Here is a 22,590-nt window from a genome sequence, read left to right as displayed (position 1 = left end):
TTTCATTAAAGACAATATAGTATTCAGCCTGTCATCCTAAAATGCAATCCCATTTATCAGGCTGCAGTGATATACTGTAGCATCTGCCTTTTGGAAACCTTAAATACCATTTGAAACTAAACTCAAACCATCTTTTGTGCCCAGTTCTCAGGGTAACCATCAAACTGTCATCAGAATAATAAATGACAGAGACACTGCTGGAAAGCAGAATATTTTTGTTTATGCCTCTAAGGAATAAAGAGCATCAATGGTGTCGAGTGGAAAAAATGTACAATAGAAGAAAAACCTTCAATTCACTAAGAAAATTTAAAAAGGAAAATGTGTTGAGTGAATGCCACAAATATATAATACTTAGGTCCTATAAAAATTCCTATTCATGCACACATATCTGATCCCTCCCTAATTCTCTCGAGTTTTTTGGTTTATTTGGGTTTCTTTTTGGGGGGGGAGCAGGGGGGAGGGCTCCTCCAGTTCACTTGTGGGTTACACTACCACAAACAATGTCTTCAGCTATTGAGGAGTTGCGGTAGTCTGCAACCCTTTACCCCACATTCAGGCTGCTCAAGTCAAAGAGGTGAAGAACAGTCAATGCCATTCTCAACTGTTATCTGTAATATAGTTTCACTGAATGTGTCCTGTGGTTATGGATGTAATTGTCCTGAAAAGACTGCAAACAACTGCTCCAACAAGATGGAGCACATTAGAACCTCAGCAGGATGCCCAACAGCTAGCTTGTCTGCCTGGTTTTACACCTCTAGTAATAATGCAATTCCATGAGGAGCTGAACTAACGTCTGAGAAGCCACCCAACAGCCATTGCATATTTAATGAAGTCGCTCACCAAGTGCTGGAAAACAGAAGGTGCTTGGAGTGCATCATTAGTTCTGTCAGAGGGATAATTTACACATCTATCTTGTCAAATTTTCTATGGTTTATACTTTTACAATAATCAATCTAACATACATTTGATTAGTGAACTAGAAAGTTAAAAAAAAGGCTGTACAGCAGGCAAAGCCTTGGCCCTTCATAAACATATGTGATGGAAGATTTTAACCCCTTGGTGGCAGAGGTCTGCAAGCTCCTGCTGTCACTCATGAAAGACTTGAACTGAAGTCAAAAATCCCAGCTTACACCCATGGAAAGGATCTGGTTTGGTTTATAAGCTCAAACAGCTGTAGGTCATGTTCTCTGCAATTACAAGAGCAAATAGGAAGCAAAACTCAAATAAAAAGGCTAAATCAATGGATAGAGCAATGACTGAGAAGTGAGTCTTTCTGAAGTATGGTCACATGTGTAAGCAACTAAAAAAAGTCACCAAGGAAGACCTACTATTTGAAGTGGGGAAAATTTTATTATTTAATCCCCTGAAGCTGACACTGAATAAGAATAATGTTTTTTGCAAAATCCTTTCTGGGCATGAAGGATGTATCTACTAAAAGACAGGAAGAATTTATATTCAGAAATGGGTTAATTATACTGATACACATGTGGAGCTAAAGAATGCCATGAAATTTCAGGCATTAAGAATTGAGAAGCACCTATTTCTATAAAGACATACCAAGTGGAGAAGGAATTCTGAAAGAAGCTGCTAAAACTCAAACATGAGGAGATGTAACAAACACAAGTGACCTAAGTCAAGATAATCTATCCTATGCTACATTCTTTTCATGACACCAGTATAATATGAAACTGCAAATTCACATTCACAGGGAACACAGCCTTTGTGAAATTACCAGAAACAGGTTCTTTTGACCTACCAACTTCATATTCCCTTAACTTCTGATTTAGCTGCTATGTGGGAGTAAAAGGTAATGCTAGAAACAATAAACATGGAAGTTGCCACTGAAAACATATCAGTGACTCAAGGGCCCCAAACCTGACATTCCTGGAATGTGCTTTGTGACTTCCTTATCCATATTTCACTGATGTTCAAATTATAACAGATGTTGATATTTATACAGAGTTAACATACAATATATCGCTTACAAATATGCTAATCCAGGTACCAATACTTGTAACTTCATTGTTTCAAATACCAGATAGTTAGCTGTAGAGTAGGATTACATGTATGACCTTGAATAAATCAACTTCTCTGGGCCTAAGTTTTTGATAATACTGTAGCCTAATCACACTGAAATATTCTGAATCAATGACTATTGGTTATTGGGTGAAAACAAGATATTGGAAAATAATTTCTTATAGAATTCACTTATAGTAAAAAAAAAAAAAAATGAAATGGGTCCTTGAACTGGGAATGAGACTCAAAGAAAAAGCTCAGAAATAGAACTGAAACAAAATACAATTCTTTTGGTATTTGTGGTTTTATTATCCTGGATACTCCTTTATTCTCTGACACTGGTTATACCACTCTAGCTCAAATAATGCCAAAAAATAGTGGTAACTGAACTTCTTGCAATGGGTGAAAAGAGTCTATTACATAAGCTGTCTTATGTAATTGGCCATCCAATTCAACTTAGATACCCAGGGGTTTTTTTAATGGGCTACACTGCTTCATACCAATAAGGGTTACCTTTAGGTTCTGGTATTTTGGAACTGGCTAGGTCCTAATAAGAAAGAAGCAAAGAATGATGGGAAGTTTCTGCTTCTTGACCCATATGAAGATCTGACATTTCCTCTGAGGGTTTTTAACCTACACATTTGTTCATGCCGTCAAACACTGTCTTTGCTTGGAAGTACAAGCTGGACATTAGCCAACAGATCCATCATATGAAAGATGCTAATGTTTAACATTTAAGAAAAATGGGAATATGATTGAGACTCAATATGAGATGAGACTTTGCTAAGCTGATAATGAGCTTAGAAATCATACTGGATTTTTAAAATTAAATTGTTCAACTTTTTTTCTACTACTAAAGTCTTTGATATCACTTCATCAAGACAACAAATTCAGTGTCACTGGGAACAAAAAATGTCAGTGAAGGTCTGAAAGTTGTGGATAAGTTTTCCAGCTGTAAACTGCTTAAATTTCTTCTTGCTACTAAATAATAAAACATGCTGTCCTGTGCAACATATATGACCATATTTATTATAAATGACTATAACAAGGACCAGCTAAATTTTAATGACCAATATTTTTACTTTTCACTTACCAGATGAGGAAAACTACTTATTCTTTTTCCTTTTTTTTATAATTTTTTTGAAAGTATGGAAGCTGCTTCCTTTTACCAACCTGGGCCAGTTTGCCCTTCCTCAAGCAGCATCCTCTGGCCCTCCAAAGGTGGCCATATTGATGCTAAACTTAGTAGCTTCAGCTTGAATACAGCTCACAACTCCGAAACTCAAGAATTCTACCAGCCTCAGCCTCCACAAGTTGCAGGGATCACAGGATTGCTAAAGCTGCTAATTTTTCAGTTGATTCTCTAGGATTCTCTAAGTATACCATTAAGTCACATGCCAAGAGTGACAGTAGTTTCTCCATTGCCTATCCTAATTTCTTCAATATCTTTTTTTTCTTATTACTATACCTAGCATTTCTAGTACAAAACTCAAGAATAGTGATGATATTTTAAAAACAAAAAAAGGAAAAAGGACCTATTTGTACAAAAATATAGCAGCTCTTTTTGTGGTGGCAAGCACCGAAAATTGAAGGGATGCTCATCAACTGGGGATGGAATATTGTGCTATAAGAAATGACAAACAGGATGATTTCAGAAAAACCTAGAAAGACATACATGAACTTATGCAAAGTGAAGTAAGCAGAACCAGGAGAATATTGTATATGACTTAACTCTTCTCAGCAATACAACGATCCAAGACAATCCCAAGGGACTAATGATGAAGCATACTATCTGCCTCCAAAGAAAGAACTGCTATTGTCTGAATACAGACTAAAGCATACTATTTTTTATTTTCTTTCATTTTTTATTTGTGTCTTCTTATACAAAATGACTAATACGGAAATGTTTACATGTAAAAAAAAGTAGTGGTGATGATGGGCATTCTTGCTTCAACCCTGATCTTCTTTGGAAGACTTCTAGCTCATCCCCATTAAAGATAATGCTTGCTGATGGCTTTAGATAGATACTACTTATCATTTTAAGGAAAGCTCCATTTACTCCTATGCACTCTAGTATTTTTAATAGGAATGAGTGATACATTTTGTCAAAAGCCTTTTCTACATATATCGAAATAATCATGTGATTTTTGTTGTCATTGTTATTGATATGGTCCATTATGCTGATAGTTTTTTCTAATATTGAACGAGTCCCCATTACAGGCATAAGTTCCACCTGCTCAAAGCTTATGATAGTTGTGATTGCTACAATCTCCTTGCTAATATTTTATTTAAATATTTTGCATCAACATTCATTAAGGAAATTGGTTCTTTTTCTGTCTTTGCTCTTCTGATTTAGGTATCAGCATCATATTTCTGTCAGAAAAAGAATTTGGTAGGACTCCTTCTTTACCTATTTTTCCAAATAGTTTATATAGAAGTGGAATGAATTGTTCTTTAAATGTTTGGTAGAATTCGCTTGTGAATCCATCGGGGGGGGGGGGGTTTCCTTAGGGAGCTCACTGATGGTTTGTTCAATTTCTTTTTCTAAGATAGGATTAAGTATTCTATGTCCTCTTCTATTAATCTGGACAATTTCTATTTTTGCAAATATTCATCCATTTCACTTAGACTGTCAGTTTTACAGGTACATAACTGGGCAAGATAGCTGCCAATAATTGCTTTAATTTCATTTTCATTTGTGATACACTTGCTCTTTTCATTTTTGATACTAATAATTTGGTTTTCTTCTTTTTTAAAAATTAAATTTTTTATCTATTTTTACCTATTTTATTGATTTTTTCATAAAATCAGCTCCTAGTTTTATTTATTCAATTTTTTTTTTACTTTTAAGTTTATTAATCTCTCCTTTATCAGAATTTCCAATTTGGTGTTTAATTGGAGATTTTTAATTTTTCTAGTTTTTAAACATTGCTTACCCAATTCATTGATCTACTCTTCCTCTATTTTATTGATGTAAACATTTAGAGATATAAAATTTCCCCTAAGTACTGCTTTGGCTGCATCCCACAAATTTTGTAATGTTGTCTCATTGTTGTCACTCTCAAATGAAATTATTGTTTCCATGATTTGTTCTGTGACCCACTCAATCTTTAAGATTAGCTTTTTTGGTCTCCAATTAGTTTTTAATCTATGCTTCCATGGCCCTTTATTGAATGTAATTTTTATTGCATTATGGTCTGAAAAGGGTACATTTAATATTTCTGTTTTTCTGCATGTGTTTGTGAGGATTTTATGCCCAAATACATGGTCAGTTTTTGTGAAGGTACCATATACGGCTGAGTAAAAGGTATACTCCTTTCTATTCCCATTCAGTTTTCTCCAGAGGTCAACCTAACTTTTCTAAAATTCTATTCATGTCACTAAAACTTCTTTCCTATTTTATGTTTAAGATTTATCTAGTTCTCAAAGGGAAAAGTTGAGGTCCCCAATTAGTATGGTTTTACTGTCTATTTCCTCCTATAACTCATTTAACTTTTCCTTTATGAATTTAGATGCTATACCCTTTGGTGTATATATGTTTAACATTGATATTATATCATTGCTCATGGTACCTTTTAGCAAAATGTAATTTCTCTGCTTATCTCTTTTAATTAGGTCTATTTTTGCTTTTGCTTTGTCTGAGATCCTGATTGCTACTCCTTCCTTTTTTACTTCAGAGATATGACATCCTCATACTTTGGAAAGCTGATTAGAAGTCACTAGAAAGATATGAAAAGATGAGGTGGCTTTTCTACATCTAATTACTTTGTTAAATATTCCATATTCCCTATTCAATTCCATAAAACACTATGTTTGGTGAAATGACACAGAAAACAGCTTCACAGGAACAATATTATAGTAACAGCAGCTCATATTTATATAATATTTTATATAATATATTTATATAATATTTTAAGGTTTACAAAGCACTCTCCTTACAACAACCCTGCAAGGGTACAAGCATTAGTATCCCCTTTTTACTACAGACAGAGAAACTAAGGCAAAAAAAAGGTATAATTACTTGACTGAAGTCACAAAACTACTAAGTGTTGCAGGGAAGATTCAAAACCAGGTTTTCTGACTAAAGGTCTGGGACTCTTCATGACAACATTCTGCCACAACTGTGAAACCAAGTAGACATTAACAGCTTTACAGTAAGCTTGGGCAGTTCTAAAATGATGTGTTGGGAAGGTCTTATGCCTAGTTTACTTGTATATTCCTAAACTGAAAAATCCAAAAATAATCCTTTTTGAACCATTAAGACAGAATCCTAGAAATTTAGAAGGAAATGAGTAATCCCTAGGAAAACAAATTAAAAGAAAAGCTGGAGAGAGGAAAGATAGGAGGTCTTCTGGCCTCGTGAGAACTGTCAATCAGATTTCTAAGCTTATAGCCCCAACTGTCATCCTCTTGTGGAGGAATAAAAGCTGCATCAAAATAAAAATAAATAAGCAAGACCAAAGAAGGGCTGCTCTGAAATGAGATATACAGCAAGAATCATAGCCATCCATTCCTAAAGTAAATGTATATATTACAACTAGTGGGTTGAAAAAGAGAGAATACCAAATATTAAGAAACATTCCATTTTCCTTTGAGAATTTCAAGGTGGATCATATGATACAACATATTTTGGAACAGAAAATATAGTACATATAAATATGCCTTCAGGATATCTGGAAAAACTTGGGATTTGTATCTTGATGCTTTGAGACCTTTGTGACTATAGCACCATTTTTCTCATTTTCTGATGGGAAAACAATCTTCTTGTTAATGTAAGGGAAAAGTTGCCTCTGGACCATTAAACACTGGGAAATTTCAGAAGACTTTTTAGGCCTTGTGAAGGCTTTGAATGCCATTTTGTATTTGATCATGGAGGTAGTGACAGTATCAGAAGAAAGAAGGGAACAGACATATTGGAGAGAGAATGTCAAGGTAAAACTGACAGTCCTTGGCGAGAGATTGAATATGAGGGAGAAGGGATGCAGTGAATGGTAGTGAGGAGTCAAGAATGACACCTAGATTGTAAGCCTGATGGTGCCCTAGACAGTAATAAAGAAATTCAGAAGGGAAGAAGGCTTAAGGGCAAAGGTAATGAGTTCAGTTTTGGTCATGTTGAGTTTAAGATGTCTACTGGAAATCCAGTTAGAAATGCAAGACTGGAGATCAACAGAGAGGTCAGGACAGGACAGGTAGGTCTAAGAATCATCAGGTTAAATTAAATCCACAAGGGCTGATGAGATTACCAAATAAAGTAGAACAGAGAAAGAAAGGGGCCCGGGACAGAATCCTGGGGATACCTATCATTAGAGAGGGTAAACTGAATGAGATAGTGGAGACGAAGAAGGAGCTAACTGGTAAGAGAATCAGAAGAGTAACATCCTAAGAACCTAGAGAGAAAAAAGTATCAAGGAGAAGTGATCAACAGTGTCAAAAGCTGCAGAGAGTCGAGAGGACTAAGGATTGAAAAGAGGCCACTAGACTTGACAACTAAGAGGTAGCTTTGGAGAGAGCAGTTTCAGGGGTATAAGGTCAGAAGCCAGACTGTAAGGGGTTAAGAAGAGGAGAAAAAGGTGGGGGAACCTATTTTAGATGGCCTTTTCAAGAAGTTTGATTATAAAGGGCAGAAGACAACTGGACAATAGTTAGGACTGAAGATCAAGTGAAGGTTTTTTGAGGATAGAGGAGACATGGCCATGCTTGTAGACAGTAGAGAAGAAGCCAACAGACAGGAAGAAATTAAAGATAAGTGAGAATGGAGATGATAAAGGGGCAGTCTGTTCAGAGCAGATGAAATGAAATGGGATCCCCCGAGCAGGGAGAAGGGGCAGCCTTGGTAAGGAAGAAGGCCACTTCATCATGTGACACAGGGGTAAAGGAAGAGAAAGTGGCAGAAGGCATCTGAAAGGAGATGAGGAGGGGAGAACAGGTGAATGGCCTTAATTTTTTTTTCCTGTAAAATAGGAGGGAAAGTTCTCAGCTAAGAGGGTGGGGGAAGGACCCATGGGAAGTTTGAGGAGGGGAAAAAAGTTTTGGAAGAACCAATATAGAGAGCCATTTTAGCTTTTATTTCTATCCCACCCCACCCTCACCTCTTGCACAGTCTCTAACTAAAGGAGCATGAGGGGGTAAGGGCAATGAGAAAGGATGGGAAGAATGGGGAGAAAAATGCAATACTGGTTACTGAGGTAAAGCCAGTTGCGGTAAGCTTACATGTAAAATTTCCTTCCCAACCTCCATCAACAGCAACGATTCCCTTAGGATGAGTGTGACAGAAGGCAGGAACAGAGCTCAATGTTTTCACATTTGCTTATAACAAACAGAGTTCACCTCTTGAGCTACAGGAACAATACGGTATATACAGACAAAGGCCTCCACTTGGAGTCAGGAGTAAGTGCAGCTAAATGATCTCGGCAAAGTTACTCAGCATCTTTGGGACTCAGTTCTCACGTGTACAATGGAATAACTGTAACACGTACCTCACATGAGGACCAAATGAGGTAATGTATGTGAAGCATTTTGTGTATCTTAAAGTGCTATATAAATGGGAACTATTAGTAATTACTACACAGAGGTGGGGGGGGGACTTGAAGAGAAATTATGTTAAAAATATAATTTATAATGACTCTTCAAATAGGAAGACCATAAAGGACAGCTAGGTGGTGCAGTGGATAGAGTGTCAGCCCTGGAGTCAGGAAGACTCATCTTCCTGAGTTCAAATCCAGCCTCAGATACTCACTAGCTGGGTGACCCTGGGCAAGGCACTTAACCCTGTTTGCCTCAGTTTCCTCATCTGTAAAATAAGCTGGAGAAGGAAATGGCAAACCACTCTATTATCTCTGCCAAGAAAAACCCAAATGGGGTCATGAGGAGTTGGACACGACTGAAACGAACGAACCATGAAAACAAAAGGGTGACATGCAGTAATATGTAAGTTAATATTTTACCTTGGATATTGTATTGTTCCTACATTGGATACTGCGTTGTAATAGATAAGGCCAAATCAGACACAGAAACTTTCCTTTAAAAACATCACAATTTCTTCAAATTCAATTCAACAAGCATTCATTAAATGCCTGCTATGGGGCAAAGGCAAAAATATTTCCATTACTCTTCCCTCAAAATTGTTAGGATAAATACACATGGATATGGTTTCATATTTTAAATGGGGTTATATAACTTATCTGAAGTTTCATGTATGAATTTTGATATTTCTTAAGTTAATAGATGAATTAAAATGGCTACTTGGATATTTTTAACTATCATCTGGGAATAATCAAAATGAGTAACTAAGATTAGAGGTTTACACTCCTGCAGTAGACTAAGGTTCCTCTTTCCTGAATTTCCTTCATTTTCCTTCCCCATATTTCCCTTGGGTATGTGCTTCACATACCTCTGGCATAACTGTTTTCTAGACAGCAAATACAATGATGAATTAATTCCTGTTAGGAAGCAGAGATGCCATTCGGCTCCTACGATGATGAGTAGGAAGTGATGAGAGCTTTCAATTCCTAGTTCCACTTAAACATACAAAATCTTTGATTTATCTGCGTCCAAGGCTCCACCTCCAGGGAGAACAAATAGTTTGCCATCATGTCATCATGTCAACATGTCTCTATAGTGGCCACTAATTGTACTAGCTGTGATTTCCAAGTTATTCTTCAGATGTCAAGGTTTCATATAATCTAGTAACATTTTTTAGGACAATGATAATTATATACATGCCTCATTTGGAAATTGGTAAATATCTGATAACTTCAGTTGAATACTACTAACTTCCAAGAGTTAGTGACTGATTAAAGAACTGAATCTAGCTTCTATTAAAATTTACTGAAAGTCATCTTTCTAATGGAGAGAATTCTAATGCACCATATGATAATATGCATAACATAATCTTTTTTTTTTGAGTGTACTACAGATGATGGTCACATTAAGCCATAATTAGGACACATAAACTGACTTTTTACAGGTCAGAGACCATGTGTTAGAAATGATCTGCTAGCTACTGCATCACTGCATGAAAGGTTATGAGAAGTCAATTATAATACCCTCACAGTAAAACAGGGTACGTACTTCTCAAAGTGTAATCACTCAATATTCAAACATCCTTTATGTACCAATGGTCAGTCTTATTTGCACCTGGGACAGGCTTCTCCTGTCATTCAGGAGAACAAAAAGGGCTCTTTTTTTGCCATTCACCTAGGGTACTGGTCTCTTCATAGATGAGACAGGTCAGATGTCCCCTCTCCTGCTTTTCACCCAAGAAAGCTGACGCTATGATTGGTAAAGTGGAACAAAAGGAAAGAAACAGCATGATCACGGCGTTCTCATTCACTCTCTCATTGCTGCAGGACGCAGATCCCATCATTCCACAGGAAAAACTGTCATAATGGGTATTCAGATTCCCAGGTCAGGTCATACCTCCCAAAACCTATTTAACGTATAATGTAGTAGAAATAAAAGAAATAAAGGTGGTAAGCTCTCATGTGGAGAATAACCGCAGGTTATAAGAAACTGTACAAAAAAGTAACGGCTGTAATTTACTTATCATTGATACTCTCTTCTTGCCTCAAAGCTTTTTATCTTTAGATCAAAAAGGGTTGAAAGTTTGCCTCTACTACTAATTTTCTCTGGTCAACAGAGATATCAATTATATCTGATCTCTGTATGAGATATCAATTGTATTGGGGGGGAAAAACCTATTTCCAAAGGAAATGAGGAAAAATTAGTGATTGAACTCTGACTTATGGATAGGGAATAATCACTGCTGGCCTGTATTTTTTTAAAATACAACTTCTGAACTTAATTTCAAAAACAAGAATATTTTAACACAACTATGTGGTTCATGTGTTATGAAAATTCCTAATTCTCAATGAAGAATTTTATGCCTAGTTTTAGAGACTAATAATTTAAAAACCTAGCCATACATTAAATATGCTTCTAGTATAAACTCTGTTGTTTAAACTGACCAGTTCTTCATTTACAAAAACAAGCTCTATGAAGATTAAGTTAAGCAGGCTTTATATTTCCTATAGCCTCGAGTCCCAGACTACATCTGTTTTCTTTGATACACAAAACCAGAGTTAAAATAGCTCCATTTATCACAGCATGATTGTAGGCAGACAAACCAGCCTGTCTGTTTCCAGATAGTGAAAGCAACTGTTATTAATCACAATTACAGGCCAAACACAACAAGAGAAATTGCATCAATATTCTCCCAACCCCCAAACCTACTTCTCAAAAGTGGCACTTAGAATGTCATGACAGGGGCTGAAGGTCAATAAATAAAGAGGATACTATGAGGTTAATTCTGAGTAGCAAGTATATGACACATTATATAAAACCTAGCCAAATAGTTAAAAAAAGTTCTCCTTCCAGATGAGTCATATTCAACAGTTTATCTATATCACTATCTGTCCCTGTTATTTAAAAATCAAAATAAAAACTTCATATTAGTATGTGTATTTTCTATTTAAGTACCTGCTATTTTATTTTGTAAATCAATACTGGTTACATTAAAATGAATACACAAGTAGCAATCCTGAAGAGTAATTTTTAATTTTAACTACAAAATTGCTGATAATTTTTAGAGTTAAAGAATGAAAGTTTTTTAAATTTGGTGTTTTCTAATAGTAGTTTTATTTCTAGCAATGTAACAGGAATCCACTGCTTCTCCTACACATAGAGAAACACGTACTTTCTAGTAAATGAGAATTACTGCTGGTAATAGATTGAGAAAAAACTATTAATGAATGACAGATAAATCTCTTATCCCTTGAGTGTTTCAATCTCTTTCAAATAAGTTGAATCTGTTTTCTCAATAGTTAGAGTAAGATACAGTATACTGATTTACTTCTTAGATTTTGTTTAAGACAACAAACCCAACAGTTTGGGATGGAGTCACCCAGTAAACATAAAATGTTTATTTCTGTTTTAAAGCAAAGTGTGAGACCATGTGGACATTAAACTACAGAACAACACTGAAATACTGGTGCTTTCAGGGTATGGGGGGGAAAGTGCTACTTCATTTTACTTATCCAGTGTTAATTTCATTTTAAACAATCAATATCTACACTTTCCCATATATGTTTGGGAATAAGACTATTTTTCCATGATAAAATCCCACGGCACAAACAATAACTGTCTAATTAAGCTCTTAAAGACACGTTAGTTATTGTATTACTCTCATTCTACTACATAGAAACAAACCTTTCATAAAATCTGAAAAATGATAATAAAAACTTTTTCAAGTATATTCCAATGAATTTACATTTTGATTCAGATTTACTTAATACTTTCTTTAAAAAGCAAGACACAGAAACAGGAATCTATGCATATGTGCATACTCTCATGCTTTCAGATTGGTACCTAAATTATATCATACAATTTAAACAATATTAAATACCAAAAAAAAAGGTTTTCTACTCAATTTACTAAATGGAATAAAAACCTTTTCTTGGTGAATTATTATGTGAGTAGGAAATCTACCACAATCATCCTCTAATGTATAACTAACTTGAATTATTTCATTATACCTAAGCGTGTCACATGATGTTCAAAAAGGTAAGCCAACATCTGGGGCCTGAAAATAGTTTTGTTACACAGGAAATTTTACTGTAATCTGATCTGACCTGCAGTCATTTTATTAATAACCCTGAGAAACATGAATCCAAACCAAAATAGTTGTCAGTACAAAACAAGCAGAAAATAAGATCATTCGTATCAGTAACTGATATGTGAAAATATGACAAATGTATGGGTAATGCACTAGAATGAGCTAGAAACACCCATTCATATCATAGCACTTTAGTCATTCACAACATACTTCAAAAACATGAATTTTATGACCAAGTTCCTTTCACATAACCCTGAGGCACAGTAATTTCATGTTTAAAGTAAGAGAACATAGCATTCTAGACTGCCTGGTCTACTAAATAAAAACTGCAGAGCTCTCAGCTCTAATATATAGCATACCATGTTAGAGAGGGATCAGAAAGGCCTGCATTCATATCTCATTTTGGATACTTGGTAGCTAAATGGACCTCGGCAGGTCATTTTATCCCTTTTAAGTCTCAGTTTCCTCAACTGTAAAATAAAATCTGTAGTAGCTATCTAATAGGATAGTTGGGAGACTCCAACAAGATGACTGTATTTAAAGCATTTTACAAACAACAAAGCACTATATAAATGTCATTTATAATTCTTATTAGGTACTATTTTGAATAGGAAGGGGGGGGCAATTTAACATTTCTCTTTAGACAACAAAATAAATTTTATCCAGTGTATGTAACATGGTTGAACTACTGTTTAACTTGGCTCAAAGGACATGAAATGTTTTCAAGATTACATTCTTTATACTACTGCATGAAACAATTTTGCTTTGGCATTTATCTTCACTTGTAAAATGAAGAATAGCTTACTTGTAGCTATGTCAGTAAATAAATTATCTATTATTTCCATACTCATGAAGATAAATGTCATTGAGATTAATACATACCCAGCAAAGCCTTAGCATATATACACATAAAATATACGTCATGAAAATATTCCTAAACTTCATGATACAGTCTCTGTTATCAAAACAAAAAAACTGCTTCTTTGTCTAATATAGTCAGTTAACTCAATGGTTTTCTTAACAATTACATAGCACAGAAAAAAATTTAGAATAATTTATGTGACTAAAATATCTAAATATCTGTAAATGTTGAGTTAAACACAATTTTTATGAAAGCATAAGAGTAAAATTGCAACATAACAGCAAAATTAGAGTGTGGTTCTTGGCTTATTACAAAGTTGTTTCTATACTTCAAAAGGAATTTAATCTCTCTGCTCCTCTATTCTCCTCAATTCTCTTGACTGACTTTTGGTCATTCTAATATTCCTAAGCACTTAAAACAGGATAGAGAAGAGAGAAGAAGTGGAGCTCACTTTGACACTTGTTAGCAGTTATCTTAAAAAACATTTGATGTCCCCAATTGATAAATGGTCAAAGAATATGAACAGGCAGCTTTCAGATGAGAAAATTAAAGCTATCTATAGTCATATGAAAAAATGCTACAAGTCACTATTGATTAGAGAAATGCAAATCAAAAAAACACTGAGGTGCCACATCACATCTATCACATTGGCTAACATGACAAAACAGGAAAGTGATAAATGTTGGAGAAGATGTGGGAAAACTGGAACACTAATGTACTGTTGCTGGAGTTGTGAAGTGATCCAACCATTCTGGAGAGCAATTTAGAAATATACCCAAAAGGCTATAAAAATATGCATCCCTTTGACCCAACAGTACTACTTCTAGGGCTGTATCCCAAAGAGATCATACAAATGGGAAAAGGACCCACATGACACAAAAATATTTATAGCAGCTGTTTTTGTAGTGGCCAAGAATTGGAAATTGAGGAGAGGCCCATCAAACGGGGAATGACTGAACGACGTGTGGTGTATGAATACAATGGAATACTACTGTGCTATGAGAAATGATAAGCAGGCAGACTTGAGAAAAACCTGGAAAGATTTATATGAACTGATGCTGAATGAAGTGAGCAGAACCAGAACATTGTACACAGTAACAGCCATATTGTGCAATGACTAACTTCGATAGACTTAGCTCTTCTCAGCGATGAAAGGATCTAAGACAACTCCAAAAGACTCATGATAGAAAATGCTATCCAATCCAGAGAAATAACTCTGAAGTTTGAATGCAGATGGAAGCACACTATTTATTCTCTTTTTTGTGTTGTTTTGTTTCTTTCTCATGGTTTTTCCCATGGGTTCTAATTCTTCTTTACAACATGACTAATATGAAAATATGTTTAATATGAATGTATATGTAGAGCATATATCCGATTGCATGCTGTCTTCGGGAGTGAGGAGGGAAGAAAGGGGGAGAAAATTTAAAACTCAAAATCTTATGGAAGTGAAGGTCGAAAACTAAAAATAATTTAAAAGAAAACATTTAATGTCAAGTTTGAGGATCAAAATTTCTTTTATCTAAACTTCTATTCTAGAAACAGAAACAATTAAGACTTAGCTTTGACAAACTAGCATTACGACTTTTTTTCTTCACAAAATCTCTTCTCCTTCTATAACCTAAAATCCTTTTCTAAAAAAATACATGTTCAAATTATAAAAATAAAGACATTGCTTTCCACCTGTCCAATAATATTATTAAAAAGGAAATATTTTAAAAGTATTTTCTAATGGAAAGAATAAGGAGGTATCTCTAAATGAATATCTTATTAGGCCTCTTCAGCTTCATGCTGTATCCTTGGTGGCATCAAGGCACCTCTCCTCTCAAGCTTATCTTTTAGCAGTACAAGAATATTCCCCAAATAGGTAAAAAGATAAGAGTAACTTTGCATTGTACATTGGGATAGGTCCTCTTGATTCAATATTATGGCTCTTCAATGAACTGCATGAACTGGACTGAAGGTAGCACTTTCTGTTTATTTAATAGGGGTCAGACTCCCCTCATTACAAACTATCTTTACTATCAAAATCCTGAAAACTAACTAGGTGACTGACCGCTGGAGAATGGCTGATCGAATTATGGTATATGAATGTTATAGAATACCACTGTGTCAGAAGAAATAATGACTGTGAAGAACTCAAAGAAATGAGACTTAAAAGAAATGATGAAAAATAAAAAGTAAAACCAAAAGAACAATATATTCACTACGAATGTGTCACTAAAGACAATAACAACAAATCCATGATAAATACAAAGACTTTCTTCAAAAAGGGTCATGGAAACAGCAAAATGATTTTAATATTATTAGTATTTTTTAAACAATAGACAGTGGGGGGGTTAAACAACTGATAAATAACAGAAAAATTTATAGACAAGTTTACAATATCTTACAATCACTATTTTGATCATTTATATCTTTTCTTAAAGTAATTTAAAAAAACCACTAGATTTGAAATTGAATAACTTGGGCTACTGCCCTTTCTTCCTCAGACTCAGTTTCCTCATCTGTAAAATGGAGATGATGAGGATAATAATTGTTTTGTGTAGCTAAGAGTAGTTTTGTGAGGAAATTCCTTTGTAAAAAGAACTACATAAATGATAATAATTTTTCTACACAAAAAAACCTCTATACCAACTCAATATTTCTAAAGAAATTCTAATCAATCATTATGTAATTTTATCACTAACATTAAAAGAACAGAACTGTTTAGTAAGAAAGCACTTATAAATTGGGAATGTTATAAATTCTAAACAAAATTATTACCTCCATGATGATGTGACAGGCTTCCTCCATTGGCAAGGATTTCCTCTCTAGCAGCTGCCTGAATTTGGAAACAATAAAATAATCTTTACTTAACCTTTACTTTACAAAGGATAGAAATAACCCAAGTTCTAACCAAAGCACATATTTCCTGTGTAAACCTCAAGATTTAGAATTCCTGTTTTATAACCTCAACTATACCAGGAACTCTGAGATGCTGTATAGAAGTACTGCCCTGCGCAAAATCACAACTATGCAATGCAATCTAATTTTCCTAAGTATTCCCTCATTAAACTCTATAATCTCTACCAGTATTTTGAACATATAAAATGACAAAGAGGTAATAAAATCCATTTACTAGCTCTAGATTGTGAGATAGGCTACCTGCAATTAACAGGAAGTAGGAGGTTATCATACCAACTTTGCATTAAATTCATCACTATGCCTGCATGAAAAAGTATTATTCATAAAAACATCAGAGACTAACCATAAATGTCTAAGGGTTCTGCTAGCATGTTTCACAGTTTAAAAGGTCAAAATATCTTTGGGTGAGTACTATACTATAGTATATTTATTTTTACCCAGACTTTAGGCTTCCTTAAATCAATCAATAAGCATTTATTAAGCACCTCCTATGTGCCAGGTGCTGAGGAAACAAAGATAAAAGTAAAGCAGTCTCTACCATCAAGACCTAACATTCTATCAAGGTGGACAACATGTATATATAATAAAGATATACAAAATAAATACAAGGTAATGGTGAAGGGGATTAACAGGTATCAGGCAATAATGAAAGGTTTTATTTTAGAAGGTGGTACTTAAGCAAAAGTGAGAAAGAAGTGCATGAAGGCCCAGAGAAAGGAGATGGAGTGCTCTGTGTAGGAAGAACAGCCAGAAAATCACTTTGGCTAGAGCAAAATGTTAAGAGGAGTGATACGTAACCAGATTGGAAAGACATCCTAGGGCCAAGTTATAAAGGGCTTTAAAAGACAAACAGTGGAGTTTTTAATTGATCTTAGAAGCAAGAGGGAAACACTGGAGATTATTGTGTAAGCGATATGATGAGATCCATGCTTTTGTAAAATCATTAGCAACTATGTGGGAAGAAAGATTGGCATGGGGAGACTTGAGGTAGGGAGGCCAATTAGGAGGCTCTTGCAAAAGTCAAGGCAAGAAGTGATGAGGATATGACTTAGTCTGGTGGCTGTGAGAGTAGCAAGAAAGGGATGGACGTGAGAGATTTTATGAAGGAAAAAATGACAAGATTTGGCAACTGATATGTAAAGAAAAGAGTAAGGAACTTAAGATAATACTAAGATTCTGAACCTGAATAACAAGAAAGATGGTGGTACCTTTGATAGAAATGGGAAAGTCTGGAAAAAGGGGAAGCTCTAGAGGAAAGATAATGAGTTATGTTTTAGACATGTTGAGTTGAGAAGCCTATGGGGACATCAATGGTATATGGAATATCTGGTGAATTTTGACACCTTCGCCTTTCCCCCAAGATGGCGCCGAAGGCAAAGAAGGAAGCCATTGCCCCGCCAAGACAGAGGCCAAGTCCAAGGCCTTGAAGGCCAAGAAGGCAGTGTTGAAGGGTGTCCACAGCCACAAAAAGAAGAAGATCCGAACATCCCCCATCTTTCCGCGACCCAAGACACTAAGACTTTGAAGGCAGCCCAAATACCCTCAGAAAAGTGCCCCTCGGAGAAACAAGCTGGATCACTATGCCATCATTAAGTTCTCCTTGACCACTGAGTCTGCTATGAAGAAGATTGAGGACAACACCCTAGTCTTCATTGTGGACATCAAAGCCAACAAGCATCAGATAAAGCAGGCGGTAAAGAAGCTGTATGACATCGATATGGCCAAGGTCAAAACACTGATCCGGCCTGATGGAGAGAAGAAGGCCTATGTCCGACTTGCTCCAGACTACGATGCTTTAGATGTTGCCAACAAAAGTGGAATCATCTAAACTGTATCCAGCTACCCCACCCCACCTACAATAAAAAATTTTCCAGTATAAAAAAAAAAAAAGAATGTTGACACCTTCTCTGCACTTTAATCTTATGGAGCTGCTTATATACCCAAGTCTATAGAGCTAATTTAAATATTATTTAATATATTACTTTCTCAAAGTGGGAGAGGCAGCTAGGTGCTATAATGGATAGAGTGCTGAAAGACCTAACTTTGAATCCTGCCTCAAACTTTTACTTATCCTCTCAAGCCTCAGTTTTTTCATCTGTAAAATGGAAATAACAGGGTTATTGTGAAGATCAGAAGAGATAAAAGTTAGCAAATATTATTATTATTTCGAAATACAGCAAACAGTAACCTTGAAGCAATGTTCCTTCTATGTTAAGGCCCAAACAAACTCTTTTTGAAATTCTATGCCTAGTTTGTGTGGAAAGCCTGAAAGATAAACAGTGAGAATCAAAAAACTGGAATAAATGAAGTATCAGAAAACTAAAGCTGCAGAAATTGGGATCAGAGCCATCTTCCAATTATTCATGATTAGATGATCCTTAGTGCCTAGGAATTTGCTCAATCGATCAATCAATAAACATTTATTAAGTGCCTAGTATGCACCTACTGTGCAAAGTACTAGAACTCTTAGCATGGTATAACAGTATACTAAGCTGCCAAAACTCAGGTTGGGTTAGGAAAAGGTCAAAAATGTACCAAGTACAAGTTACACATGTGTGCACACAGGTGGTGTGCACACACATGAAATGACATTTCAATCTTTTAAACCTAAATGACAAACTCTTCCCCATTTTCAATTCAAGATCTGGGTGTCTCAATATCCATGCCATGATATGCTATGTCTGCTTAGAGATGTGACACTCTGACAACAGAAATGTCCCTGAAAGTCATCTATTTAGCTTACCACACATTTAGTATTTATACTGGAGGCCAGTAAAGACCAACATAAAGTATCCAAACTAATTCTCCAAGTTTGGCTGAGCCTCCCCAATTCATGCCATCAAACCTAGCTGCTGCCCCTCTTGCACTGGGAGGAGGTAAAAGCAAAAAGGAGAAGGTAACACAGAGCACAGACATCTTTCTGCTACCTCTCTTATCAGTAGAAGATATCCAGGCTTTCTCAATAATGAGAACTTCTAGAACTCATCCCCTGCATTTGCTGAGGACATCCTGTACAATAACGGATTATTTGTATTTGCCACTCTCCACTAGCATATATGATTAGGATCTCATTCTACTTTTTTTGGGGGGAAAAAAGATGGTCAATAATAACTTAATAAGTTTAAATATGTAGGAAAAAATGAGAAGTAGCATGATATAATGGAAAGAGAATTAGGATTTGCAGTTAGAACATCTGAGTTTGAATCCTAGTTGTTGTCATTCCCTTTGTGACTTCAGGTAAGTCCCCTAACTTCTCTGGACCTCAGTTTCCTCATTTATAAAATAAGGAGGTTGTGTAAAAACCTCAACATGAAAATATTGTGATTATCACTAAGGCAGGGTATATAAAAGATATTACAGCTATCTGGCTGACCTCTAGAGCAGTCACCATCTGGGTATTCTATTGCCAAAGTAAGATCATGGGGCTCCAGAGTCCTTTGTGTTATTCTTTTGCATCCAATTGCTGTATGTTAAAAACAAGACCAAAGAATTTATAGCCTGCAGATAAGACTGGTATTGTTATTCTGCAACCAAGCCATTAACACTAGAAAACCAGTACAAGGGAATGTTTACAGGGCTTCTATGAACCAGCAACTGAGATAATAATTTATGACTAAAGACCCTCAAGTAAAGCATCATAAATTTGTATGATGAGTTGACTAAAACATAATTAAGGAAAATAAGTTATTTGCAATTACCTCAGTCTGTTCAAAGACAGTCAGAGGGTCACTAATTCCTCTGTAGTTAAAGGCAAAATAGAAGTAGATACATGCACCTGCGTCATACGTCTGCGTCACCCTAAAAGACAAGAGAAAATCAAAAGAACTTTAGTATTACGTAAAATAAAGGATCATTAAAATATAAAATTATTAGATTTTTAAAGCTAAGATCATTTTTAAGACTGGAAAATAGCTATTTTCTCATTCCCTATCCAATTCCCTTTTCTGCTGCAGAATTTTTTTTTTATTACTTTTTCATCTAAAACGAATCTAGATTAGCTCCCTTTAGGGCTAGTGCCAAAAACTGGTAAACTAAAAAGGCATTGGGAGAGAAAAGGATCTTATTTTAAGTGTAACTTTAGTCAATATTAGCCTACACAAACTTAGTCATCATTTTTCTGTTTAATCTCATATTGTTAAAGCCTATACTGGAAAATAAAACAAAAGTCTTCCTTTATACATTTCATCAGTGACATTACTGTTTTTACTGCTCTTATTCAGAAATAATAGGAATGAACTATTAGCTGTACCTATGAATATACGTTTGGTACACAATTAAGGTTTTTTTTTTTTCAAATTAAACAATCAAAATGATGACATGAAAATTGAATAGTGTGTGCATTACTTGAGAGAAATGTGTTAAACTAAAAGTAACAGATATCAACAACTAAGGAGCACTGCATAATTTCCTGTTCCTCCATTTGATTAAATATATGCAATTATTTCCTCATGAGAATGGTATACAAAATTCAGACTTATTTACACTATAAATACCACATTGGCATGCCTGTGAAAGGAAGAAAATACCAATGATAAATAGACATATGGTGAAAAGAGTAATCTAACATGAAGTAAATTTTCTTCCTATAGAAATAATAAGTGCTAGGGAGAAAATTTAGCCATGTAGGAAAAACCTTAAAGAGAAACAGAGAAGCTAAACACAATGTAATGTACTGGCTCTGCTATTTTCCAGGCATAGCTCAGGGGACCAACACAGAATCTATGGGCAAAACTCACAACGACTGACAAAGACCTGTATGAGGTATAAACTTTTCAAAACTATTTTCCTTCCCAATTTATGGAACCTTAGAATATATAAAGTGCTTTCAGTTCTTTGAGAAAGGGCATGCTTTAAAGCAAGATACAATTTGCCATTCTTCAAAGATAATTTATAAACATTAAAAAATATGTATGTATAATATATGTATATAAACATAAATTGTGCCTTTTTTTGAGCAATTTTAGGATTAAGAAAATTAAATACTCCAGAAAAATGTCAAGAAGCTGACAAAATAACCTGGTTATTTGCAGCAATAATTTAAAATAATTTTAATGGATAATTATTTTGTTTTGTTCTTGTCATATCCTTTTCTCTCACCCTCTTCAAAACCCTCTGCAAATCTAGCTTCTGATTTCATCATTCAACTAAAAATATTCCCTCTACAACTATCAATGATATCTTAATTGAAAAATTTAATGGCCTCTTCTCAATCTTCAATTTTTTTGACCCCTCTGCAGCATTTCACACTCGACTACTTTTTCCCTCTTGGATGAGTTATCTTCTCTGGATTTTGTGATATTACTCTTCTCATTCTCTTTTGTTCACTCATCTTGCTTACTATATCAAGGTCACTAACTATGAGGCCCCCAAATTCCTCCCAAGCTCTGTCCTAGAACCTCTTCTCTTTTCTCTCTAAACATGGTGTTCTCACCAGCTTCCAAGAGTTATAGATCACCTCTACACAGAAGATACCAAGATCTACTTATCTTGCCCTAGTATTATACCACCAATTGTGCTTATTAAACATTTCAAATTGGATTTGAATATATATTTGATATAGTCATCTCAAACTCAACATGCCCAGAAAACAACTTATTATCTCTCCCTCCAAACCCAAGTCTGTTATTGTCAAGAGCACCATCTTTACAGTCATACAAGTTGACTTCCCTCTATCATTCATCCCACATATGCAACATATTGCAAAAATCTTCTAATTTCTTTCTCTACATTATCTCTTGCATACATCCCTCTCTCAACTCAAAGAAAGTCTACTTCAGGCTCTCATTCCCTCTTGTCTAGGCTATTCCAATAGCCTTTTATAGTTAATCTCCCCAACTCAAGTCTCTCAATTTAACCCATTCTTAATTCAATTTCCAAGCTGATGAGTTTCCTGAAGCATAGCTCTGACCATATCACCTATCTACTCAATAAATTCCAGTGACTCACTATAACCTACAGGATCAAATTCAAAGTGCTCTATTTGTCATTTTAAACTCTTCAAAACCTCATCCCTTCCTACCTTTCTTGTCTTTCTTATATTCTATTCTTCTATAAACTCCACAATCCAGACGTGTCTGGACTACTAATTATTCCTTACATATGACACTACACTTCTCATCTCAGCGTCTTTATACAGGATGTTCCTTATAGCTAGAATGCTCTTTCCCAACTTCCAACTTTGAGAATCCTAGGCTTC

The 22,590-nt window shown here is 35.1% G+C and overlaps 1 protein-coding gene across 1 annotated transcript in view; it reads right to left on the bottom strand.

Moving 5' to 3' along the window:
* Positions 1-22,590, bottom strand: part of AGPS (alkylglycerone phosphate synthase) — a 153,781-nt gene that overhangs the window by 3,143 nt on the left and 128,048 nt on the right. Inside the window, exons 18-19 of the mRNA XM_036743434.1 lie at positions 20,093-20,192; positions 16,254-16,311 (exon numbers count right to left, since the gene is read on the bottom strand). Coding sequence (XP_036599329.1) covers positions 16,254-16,311; positions 20,093-20,192 — 158 coding nt within the window. The remainder of the gene's footprint in view (positions 1-16,253; positions 16,312-20,092; positions 20,193-22,590) is intronic.

This window comes from Trichosurus vulpecula, chromosome 2 (genome assembly GCF_011100635.1).
Source record: "Trichosurus vulpecula isolate mTriVul1 chromosome 2, mTriVul1.pri, whole genome shotgun sequence".
Lineage (NCBI taxonomy): Eukaryota > Metazoa > Chordata > Mammalia > Diprotodontia > Phalangeridae > Trichosurus > Trichosurus vulpecula.
Note: the sequence above shows the minus strand (reverse complement) of the source record. Positions and strands in the feature narration are given on the sequence as shown.